At 48.2% G+C, this 11,270-nt stretch overlaps 1 protein-coding gene across 1 annotated transcript; it reads left to right on the top strand.

Annotated features, from left to right (window-relative positions):
• Positions 1-593: 593 nt before the first annotated feature.
• Positions 594-9,060, top strand: LOC308580624 (uncharacterized protein). The gene is made up of 4 exons (XM_081182553.1): positions 594-744; positions 2,081-2,934; positions 4,466-4,592; positions 6,534-9,060. The coding sequence occupies exons 2-4, from the start codon at positions 2,197-2,199 to the stop codon at positions 7,487-7,489; spliced, it is 1,821 nt and encodes a 606-aa protein (XP_081038679.1). The 5' UTR covers positions 594-744; positions 2,081-2,196; the 3' UTR covers positions 7,490-9,060.
• Positions 9,061-11,270: the final 2,210 nt, after the last annotated feature.

Below are 11,270 nucleotides of genomic sequence, written 5' to 3'. Positions count from 1 at the left end.
CCGCTGCTGCCGCGCCACTGGAGCACGATTTCTGTTCTCATCCTGAAGCAAAGTTCTTAACCCGAGGTACTATTTCTGGGTTAGCGGAGTCTGTAACCTGAAGCGTTTGTAACCTGAAGCGTATGTAACCCAAGGTACCACTTTACGTATATATAATCAAAATAAAAACAACAACCCAATAACACCCCCACCCCCAAAAAACCCCACATTTTAAAAGGGTATAGGATGTCAATCAGATCAAAGACCTGGTTAAATGGGAACGTTCTTGCCTGATAATTAATAATAATAATAATAATAATAATAATAATAATACAGCAGCAGCAGCAGCAAAGGAGAGCTTTCTTCATTTCCATGCAGGTTGAGCTTTATCATGAAACCAACAAGCTCTCTTCCTCCTGCTGCACAGCACAGCACAGCACAGCACACAACCACACAACACTCTTTCTCAGGCATAAGCGCACAAACGCACACAGGGAAGGCAGAAGGCAGCTCCGCCCTGCTTCGGAGCGGCTTTCTCAGGGTTAAGCGCAGCGAGTTCGGCGTGCTAGAGCGGACAGTCCTCCCGCCCCCGGGCCCTCCACCCGCACGTGCCGGGGAGAAGGAGGAGGAGGCGGCGGCGGCGCGGGGACTTCCTGGCCCGCCCACCGTGGGGAGGCGGACTTTGGCGGACTCCGGGAGCCTCTTGCCGGCGGGTTGAGAGGAGCGGAGGAGGGAGGCGGCTCCGGGCTGGTCTTCTGCAAGCAGGTGCTTCTTCGGGTTCAGTCCTTGGCCGCGACCCCCTTCCGTGGGGTCTCAACCCCCCCCGCGCCCCTTAGGGTGCCCAGGTGCGGAAAGAGGGCAGGAGATCCTGCACCTGGAATGGTTGTTGCAGGGGGACCTTTAGTGGTTGTTCAACAGGTGCAGCTGCCAGGGCTCCAGAAGGAGGAGGTGCATTTTTAATTGGGATTTGTGAACTCCTTAAATCTCTTTTTTAAAAAAAAAATAAATCCCAAGCACCTCACTTAAAATAAAACGTACATTTAAAAAGTACTGGTAAAAGTCAGTTGTTGTTTTTTTGGAAAAAAGGTTGATCTTTTTAAATGCAAAATATAATTAAATCAGCATGGTAAAATAAAATGATATGCTAAGATACAAGTCGGCTTTGCAAAAGACCGTCGCTGTTCTGATAAAACTGACCGTAGCTCTGCATAGTTGCATAGAAGACAGCTGTTCAGCAGGTGCAGCTGTCAGGGCTCCTACAACATTAATTAATTTTATTTTAATGGGATTTGTAAACGGCTTAAATCTTTAAAACTGCCAAGCACTTTGCTTAAAATAAAAAAAGACATTAAAAAGTATCAATAAAAGTCAGATTTAAAAACAAGTTGATCTTAAAAAAAAAACTATCAATAAATTGGCAGTTTAAAATATACATTGTAAAATAAAGTGAAATGTTAAAATGCAAGTCAACTTTACAGCAGTATTCTGGAGCAAAATACCATCACTATGCCGATAACACCCAGTCATAGCTGTGTACAGTTGCTTAGAAGTTCAGCAAGTGTCGCGTTCAGGGCTCCTGGACCATTAATGGTTGTGTAGAAGGAAGAAGTTTAGCAGGTGCAGTTTGTGGGGCTCCAGCACTTTTCACAGCTGTGTAGAAAAAGTAATGCCAGGCAGTGTAGCTTGCTCTGCAACTTCTGGCTTCCCCAGCTTTTAAAAGGGATCTTGACTTGACTTGTAGCAATGAGAAAAGAGAAAACCTTCCTTCCTTATAGGGTGTAATGATGGCCACTGACATACAGATACCTTTAAAAAAGGATCAGGAAAATTAATAGAGGATAAGACCATTGACGTCTCCTAGCCACAATGGCAACGTTCTCCTTCCATTGTCAAGCATTCTTTGGGAAGAGGGATTGATTTTTAAGCCATTCCAGGAATTGTAGATCCATGACAGGGATAGGGTTTCTCATAACAATATTTAGCACTATTAACAAACCACTTCCCAAAATTCTTCCTATACTGCCTTAAGTGTTTAGTTCAGGTGGGGCCCGAGGCTGTAGGTTTTGTCTAATGTGTCTTTGTTGTCTTTCCCTTCCATTAGGGAGAAGCCTCCTTTCCTTAACCCAGATTCCTAAATTCTGTCTGTATAAGAAACCTTCTCTACCTGTGGACTTCTCTGAAAACAACTGGCCACTGCAGGTCAGGCAGCAGTGGAAAATGGCAGTAGAGCGGGGCGATGTATCGACACTGGGTGTAAAGTTAAAGTCTGCCCCCTGGACTACAATTAAGGTTGAGGAGCCGGACCCAGAAACGGAGCAGAGTCTGGTTCTTGAGATCCAGGAAGGGAGCACTAGAGGATTCTGGGAAAGAACCGTTCCGCCACAGGCCAACCGGGAAGGCAACGAAGAGGTGCAGCGGAGCTGGGAAGCTCGACTTCAGGGCTTTGTGAAGGCACTCGAGTCCCCTCATTTGGACGGGGGCCGCTCTCAACCGCCACGGCCCACCCCGCAGGACAATTGCGTTAGGGAGGTGGCTGGAGGACAAAGGGCCACCAAACTCCCACCAGGCCTCTGCTTGGAGGAGTCACACAAAACCCTGCTGCCCCAAGATGGAGCAGGCGGTGGGACAGTGAAGGAAGAGGCTCCGGAGGGGGAGACGGTCGCTGAGGATACTCTGCGGCTGCGCTTCAGACATTTCTCCTGCCGCGAAGCGGAGGGGCCGCGGGACGTGTGCCGGAGGCTCCGCGAACTTTGCCATCGGTGGCTGAAGCCTGAAAGGCGTACCAAAGAGGAGATTGTGGAGCTGGTGGTCTTGGAGCAGTTCCTGGCCCTCCTCCCGAATGAAATCCAGAGCAGGATCAGGGCCTGGGACCCAGAGACTTGCTCCCAGGCAGTGGCCTTGGCAGAAGATTTCCTGATGAGGCAGCGGCAGGATGAGGAGGAAGAAAAGAAGGAGGTAGCTGGGTTTGATAACTGAGTGGTCCTCGTCCAGCCTTGCTTTATTTTGTTTATTCCGGGGATGGGAAACCACGGTCACCTTCCAGATCTTTGCCAGACTTCAACTCCCATCAGCCGCAGCCAGTGTGACCAATAGGCATTGGATGATGGGAGTTGTAGTCCAGGGATTATTTAACTGTAAGCCACTTTGGGGGCGCAAGAACACTGAGTAATGGCTTTGTCCTTCTCTGTGCAGGATTAGCCAGTGTGGTGTAGTGGTTAAGAGTGGTGGACTCGTAATCTGGTGAACCGGGTTCGCGTCTCCGCTCCTCCACATGCAGCTGCTGGGTGACCTTGGGCCAGTCACACTTCTGTGAAGTCTCTCAGCCCCACTCACCTCACAGAGTGTTTGTTGTGGGGGAGGAAGGGAAAGGAGAATGTTAGCCGCTTTGAGACTCCTTCGGGTAGTGATAAGGCGGGATATCAAATCCAAACTCCTCCTCCTCCTCTTCTTCAGATCACTCATCAAGATGGAAAGGCCAGGGCTCAGTTGCAGAGTTTCCTGACCTCTCTCATAATGCCAAAACTCATGGCCTGAATGTTGGAAGTTTCAGAACAGGCAAAAGAAAGAGTTAAACTGTGGAACTTGCTGCCACAAGAAGCGGCAATGGCCACCAACCTAGATGACTTTAAAAGAGGACTAGACGCATTCATTGAGGAGAGGGCTCTCAATGGCCATTAGCTATGATGGCTGTGCTCAGCCGCCACAGTGGACGGCAGTAATGCTTCTGAACACCAGTTGCTAGAAAGAGAAGGGGAAAGGGCTATTGTGCTCAGATCCTGCTTGTGAGGCAGCTTGTTGGCCCCGTGAGAACAGGATGCTGATCCAGCAGGCTCTTCTCATATAGATAGATAGATAGATAGATAGATAGATAGATAGATAGATATAGTGGTGCCTCGCAAGACAAAATTCGTTCTGCGAGTTTTTTCGTCTTGCGAATTTTTCGTCTTGCGAAGCACGGATCCCCATAGGAATGCATTGAAAATCCAAAAGGAAACAAACTTGCAAGACGTTTTCGTCTTGCGAAGCAAGCCCATAGGGAAATTCGTCTTGCGAAGCAACTCAAAAAACGAAAACCTCTTTCGTCTTGCGAGGCATTCGTCTTGCGAGGTACCACTGTATATATATATATATTATTTGCAGAATATACATGTAGGTATCTGTTCAGAATGAGACCAAGAGCATCAAGTGATACTGAGGACAGTCCTAGCAACCTTTTCCAATGTATTTCTTATCAACAAAAAAATGTGGTGCGGTGTGGGAGCACATTTTTATTCTGGAAAGTGTGGCCCAGAGAAAAAAGTTTGAGAACCACTGATCTCGGAGGAAGCCCATGAGTTCTAGTGGTACAAAACACAGGGAGAAAAACATTTGTCTTGCCTGCTTTCTCTGCTCCTCTGTTACGTTCCCCTGCCTAACACTCCTTTTCCCTTAACTAAATATATATATGCATCTGTCAATGAAATGCTGTTTCTCAATTCTGTTTCAGGTAATGAGGTCATCCAGGGATAAGCCAGATTGCCTTCCTACGGCAGAAGCGGAACCCCTGGACTTGTGCCAGACACCAGCCGTGAAGGAGATCAAACAAGAGGAGGACTTGGATGTTACCATGCAGGGTAAGAACCTTTTCTGTTATTGGATTCACAGTTTCCAATTAGGGGCTTCGTCAAAAGACATTTGATAAATCTGGCATACGGTTATGGTAGGAATGTTCCCCCCCCCCAATTTTGCCGCTTGCCGAATTCTGCACATGCTGTAGGGCTGGGTGCTTTATCAAATATCGCTGAAAACTGGTTTGAATTCCATATTGTCTTATCAGTTTCATAGTTTTTGACTTAGCAATGTATTGTGAATCATGATACGTGTGTGTGTGTGCGCTATGCAAAAATCGCAATGTGAGGAAAACCGTGACCATCCTCATTTCAGACATTATGATACATCAGTACAGTCGTACCTTGGAAGTCGAACAGAACCCGTTCCAGAAGTCCGTTTGACTTCCGAAACATTTGACTTCCAAAGCGCAGCTTCTGATTGGCTGCAGGAAGCTCCTGCAGCCAATCTGAAGCCGCGGAAGCCCCACCAGACGTTCGGCTTCCAAAAGAACGTTAAAAAACCAGAACAATCACTTCCGGTTTTTGATCACTCAGGAGCCGGAATGTTCAACTCCCAAGGCGTTTGGGAGCTAAGATACGACTGTATATCACAATGTTTAGCTGGTGATATCTCACAAAGTTGAAAAGCAGCTCCACCCTTAATCCAGATATTGTGCTATATCTGAATATCGTGATGTTTAGCCAGTGATATATTGTCATGTTGAAAACCGGATATCGCCCAGCCTAACACACTGGAAGGTCCCTTTGAACTCTATGATTCTGTGACTCAAGGGGGCTGCACCTCTTATCATCCCTGACTGTGGGTCTTGCTGGCTATGTTCTGGCGGAGGCAGTGGGAACCACAGGAGGGGAGAGAGCTCTAGGGCTCAGATCCGGCTTGCGTGTTTCCCCCAGGCATGGTTGGCCACTGTAAGAACTGCTGGACTAGGTGGGGCATTGGCAGGATCCTGCAGCTGGGCTCTTGTTACATTCTCATGGCTCTGGAGGCTGATGGGAGCTGGATTCTTCACTACATATGAAATAGATCAGGGGTCAGCAAACTTTTTCAGCAGGGGGCTGGTCCACTGTTCCTCAGACCTTGTGGGGGGCGGACTATATTAGGGGGTGGAATTAACGAATCCCTATGTCCCACAAATAATACAGAGATGCATTTTAAATAAAAGGGCACATTCTACTCATGTAAAAACACGCTGATTCCCGGACTGTCCGTGGGCTGGATTTAGAAGGCGATTGGGCCGGATCCGGACCCTGGGCCTTAGTTTGCCTACCCATGAAATAGATCACCAGGAAAAATGGAAATGGGATGGAGCAGCTGCAATTCTGGCAGAACAAAGGGTGGCATTCAACATCACACTGAGTTAAAGGTCCCCCAGCGGTCTACGAGTTGTGCTTGCACAAGAGAAGGCCACGGATCTCACAGCTGGATTCAAAACTGATCGCTGTAGCCGCTGATACTTCTAGTTGCACAACTGTTTTGCTGGATGTCTTAGCTTGTAACCGTTATTCTTGCCCCTACATTGGTGGACAAGAGAGCATTGAATCTGGACCATAGGTAGGATTCAGCTTTCTCAGAATAGACCCATTGACATGAATGAACATGACTATGTTTGTTCTGTTAATTTCAGTGGCTCGGCTCTGCATAAAATCTAGTTGAATAACACCTATAATATACCTTTTCTGCTCATTTTAATTCTTTGCATTTATATGTATGTCAGCATATATATCTCTGCTAAAAAATAATCCCCGTTCTCAAATCTTTGCTGCAGGGCTTGGGTGTATTGTTCTTAGTATTTGATTTGGATTTCAATAAAGTTCTACATGGGGATCCAAAGATATCTTCTTTATTCAGGTCTCCTGTTGTTTTATTAAAATGTGATTCGAGGATCCCTTTCCCACTGTTCAGGGAATCATTTAGTTTCTGCATTCTCCCCCTTTGTATTCTAGAAAGTAATTTGAGGAAGGAGAAGACCCATACAGAAGTCTCTGGAGACGTGCAGCCATATTGGATGTCGTCAGGGAGCTGCGACCAGCGCATTTCCCCCCATCCTGATTTTTGGGAAGACTCCGAGAGCCGCATGGGAAGTGGACCCGAGAATGAAAGTTCGGTTCATTGTCCTCAAGGCTGTTGCAAACAATTCAATGGAACAACCAACCCTCAGAGAATCTTCAAAGGCGAGGGACGGATCTCTTGCACGGAGTGTGGGCAGCTTTGCAGAAGCGATCATGGTGAAGATTGGAGAATGCACTTGGAAGAGAAGCCTTACGAGTGCTCGGATTGTGGGAAGAGGTTCAGCCGGAAAGCCGACCTTGTCAGTCATCAGAGAATACACACGGGGGAGAAACCCTACAAATGCCCAGACTGCGGGACCAGCTTCAGCGATTGCTCGAGCCTCAGCAGGCACCGCAGGACCCACAGCGACGAGAGGCCCTACATCTGCTCGGAGTGTGGGAAGAGCTTCGCTCAAAGGGCAAACCTTATTAAACACCACCGGACCCACACAGGGGAGAGGCCTTATACCTGCTTAGAGTGCGGGAAGAGCTTCAGCCAGCAGTCGAACCTGATCTTGCACAGGAGAACCCACACGGGAGAAAGGCCCCATAAGTGCCCCGAGTGCGGGAAAGGCTTCAGCCGGAGGTCGCACCTCCGCGTCCACGAGAGAGCCCACACCGGAGAGAAGCCGTTCCTGTGCTCTGTTTGCGGGAAAGGCTTCAGCCGGAGGCCTAAGCTGGTGACGCACCAGAGAATCCACACGGGAGAGAAACCGTACGAATGCTCCGACTGTGGCAAAGGTTTCACGGGAGCGTCTAGTCTGAACAGGCATAAGCGGATTCATTCCGGGCAGATCCCACAGGTCCCTCCACAGCAACTGATTTTTAACAGAAGTCATGTTTTGAACTGAGCAACGGTTTTGAGGGAGGGCAGTAGCACAGTGTTCAGTAGCCCCCAAAGACCTACAGGTCCCAACGACTCACTTCTATGCACAATGGACTCTGGTGTTGTGGTTTGAGCGTCCGGCTAAGACTGTGAATATCCGAGGTTGTAGTCAGTTCACTCTCGGCCTGAGCGGACCCATTGAAACGAAAGAACCTACATCAGTCATGTCCGTTAACGTCTGTGTGTCTACTCTGAGTAGGACTAGCATTGAATACGACCGCTGGGATCAAATCCCCACTCAGCCATAAGGCTTCCTTAGGGGACCTTGGGCTAGGGCAGTGGTTCCCAAACTTTTTTGGGTCACTGCCCTCTTGGTTCCATAAGCTCGCCCCTCCCCCCAGTGCCCCCTACACTATGAAAGGCATTATTCAGAATAGCGGTTTCCACGACCCGCTGAGGAAGATAACAACACAATCAAATTCAAAACAGGAACGATTAATTGCACAGATATTCTAAATCCAGTTAAAACTATTTCGTAGCGTTGGAAGGGACCCTGAGGGTCATCCAGTCCAACTCCGTGCAATAATTTAGTTTAATTCAACAAAATTGATTAACTTGATCCCCTGATGCCAGGTTTTCAAAGTCTGCTGGTCATTTACACTTCCTGTGTATACTGTTGTTCTTTACATTTTAAGCAATGTGCTCCTTGTATTCTCTTTCCTCCACCCCGGCATCCCTTAGAGTCTGCTTGAATTTATTTTGCCACAAGTTTGTGTTCCATTTTGTTCCCTACATTTGAACAAGACTTACGTTTTCTGAAAGATGCCTTCTTGCCTCAAATAGTTTCCTTGACTCTGCTCATTAACCACGCTGGCATCCTCCTGGCTCTGGTGACACCTTTCCCATTTATTCTAGCTGAGCTTCTGTTATTGAGGTTTTGGTGCCGCCCCACTTTGGCACAGAGATTTGACCCCTTTGGCTTTCCTTTTCAAAATTCTTTATACTAATCCCTTAGTTTTTGTAAGTTTCCTCAATATGAAGTCAAACATGACTGAGTTGGACCTCCTTGGCCTTTGTTCAGTCATAAATAGATTGAATTTGATAGCGCTTGGGTCGGCATTTCCAGTTGGTTCAACACCACTTAAGTACCCTGCCCCAAAGTCCTAAGCAGCGCTTAAGATCTTAGCCTAGACTGCCTCACAAGGTTGTTGGTAAGGGGAAATCCTTGCAAGGTGGGGTATAAAAATGTAATAAAACACATAAAATAAGTAGAAAACCAACGTATGGGCAGTGATGTGCGATCCCCTCCCCTGGAAAAGTGGATTTTGTGTGATCCCTTGGCATACTCACTTAATGAGGGGTGAACGATGCATGTGTGAACTTGCCGCAAGAAGGTGATTTCAGGTGCATCTTGGGAGCTTATAAATGGCACTTGAAGCATGAATGGGGAACCGGTGCCCCTCAATATGTTGCTGGACTCCAATTCCCATCATCCCTGACCATTGGCCATGCTGGCAGGGCCTGATGGGAGCTGGAATACAACAACATCCCAAAGGCCACAGGCTCCCCATTCCTGGACTAAAACATCCACTGTATATTTTGTATACAGTGTGTATCTGAAGAAGTGTGCATGCACACAAAAGCTCATACCAAGAACTAACTTAGTTGGTCTTTAAGGTGCTACTGGAAGGAATTTTTTTATTTTGACTATGGCAGACCAACACGGCTACCTATCTGTAACTGTATATTTTGGAATCTTGTTTGTCTGTATTTTTGGACACACCTTAAGATCATTGTGACCTAATTTCCAATTACTGTCGCTGAGTTCAACACACAGGCTTTCTCCCGTGTTTGGATACAGCTGGACGCCATTTTGAATCAAGATGGCTGACTGGACCCTTCAGAACAACACTGATTTAAAAACTGCAGTGATTTTGTTGTGGTCGTTGTTACTTAGGGTTGTATCCAGTGCTGGTCCTACTCAGAGTAGACGGATTGAAGTGAATGGGCATGACTAACTTAGGTCCATTAATTTCAGTGCGTCTACACTGAGTAGGACTTTGCTAGATATAGCCCTTAGGATTCCAGAGGATTGCCTGTGTATGAGGCTGCTAGTAAATAAAGTCCTGTTTATCCAGAAAGTTCCTTTCCAGTTGTCCTTCTGTTCTCTGGCTTCCATAATAAATGCCCATAACCAACTGTTCCCTGGGTTCATTCCCTTCCCTTCTCCTCTCTTTAGAGTCTAAAAATCCTTTGCAGTGGACTTAGGCCCAATCTGTACTATACATTTCAAGCAGTACTGGAGCTCTTCAAGCAGTTGTGGCTTCCTGCAAAGAATTCTGGGAAGTGTAGTTTTTTTAAAAAAGGGGGGGGCTGAGAGTTGCTAGGAGACCCATAATGCCCATTCTACACTTTTGGTGTGGCAGCTTTTACACTTCAGAACTCCCTGCTCATTGACATTCGGCAGGTGCCTTTTCAGCGCCTGCTAAAATCTTTTGTGTTTAGGGAATCCTACCTGGACATGTAAAATGGATGTGTGTTTTAATCTGGAGTACTAGTTTAGAATGTATACCGTATTTTTCGCACCATAGGGCGCACCGGACCATAGGGTGCACCTAGTTTTTATGAGGGGAAATAAAGAAAAAAAAAATATTTTCCCCATCCAGCCCCAAAGAGCAAAGAAGCCAAGACAGCGAGCGGGATCCAACCAGCCAGGAGAGGCTGCACATGGCTTTGGCAGAAGCCAAGACAGCGAGTGGGATGGATCCGGCTTGCTGTGTTGGCTTCATTTTTAGCCGCGGGGCTGGGGCTGGGGAAGCCCGAGCTTCCCCCGACCCCAGCCCCCAGAACGGGTCCGGGAGCGGTGGCAAGGTTGTGCGCAACATCGCCTTTGCTCCCGGAGCTTGCTGCTATCCGCAAGCCTTCTGAGCCTGGTGGATAGCTGCCTGAAGCCCGGGGTGCGCAGCGGGAGTTGGCGCTGCGCTCCCCGGGCTTCAGGCTGCAGGCTGCTATCCGCAAGCCTTCTGAGCCCAGCGGGAACTCCCGTCGCGCTCCGAAGGCTTGCGGATAGCTGCCTGAAGCCTGAAGAGCAAGAGGGGTCAGTGCGCACCGACCCCTCTTGCTCTCCAGGCTTCAGCGAAAGCCTGCATTCGCCCCATAGGACGCACACACATTTCCCCTTCATTTTTGGAGGGGAAAAAGTGCGTCCTATAGAGCGAAAAATGCTTTTTAAACTCCTGGTTCTAGTCACCTTTTTATATAAACTTGTTATGAACATTGGTTTCTACAGACATTTTTCATCTGCTTTGTAAACTGCTTAGAGGTTTCATTTGCAGTCACGTGGTATCAGTGGCGTAGCGTGGCTTGTCAGCACCCGGGGCAAGGCAAGTAATTTGCGCCCCCTAACCCGTGGATTTGCGCCCCCTAACCCTAACCCCCGGCCCCCCCTGCACCCCCCACGCTACACCACTGTTTCCTGGCAGTTTTATTCTCTTGGCAAACCGCTTTTGTAGCTGTCAAGCGGTTTATAAATTTTAGGATTTTTTTTTTTTTAAAGGGCATTTTCAGAAAAAGCTGCTCGTGGCTCTCAGCTGTTCCCTCTCAGCTGCTCGCTCCTAGTTTGTGGGAGGGTGGATTTAAGGCGTGACGGGGGGGGGGTGCGTGCGAAGAAGGGCAACCTCTCCCCACTCCGCCGCTTTGCTCCACCCTGGCAGGCAGGCTGGCAGGCTGGCTACACGCGACGCGCTCGGAGAGGGCCTCCGGATCGTCCCCCGGGCTGGGCAAGGGCTCGTTCTCACGCAGCGGCT

This window comes from Podarcis bocagei (assembly GCF_964188305.1).
Source record: "Podarcis bocagei genome assembly, chromosome: 2".
NCBI classification, from domain to species: domain Eukaryota; kingdom Metazoa; phylum Chordata; class Lepidosauria; order Squamata; family Lacertidae; genus Podarcis; species Podarcis bocagei.
This window is presented reverse-complemented; position numbering and strand designations above follow the sequence as displayed.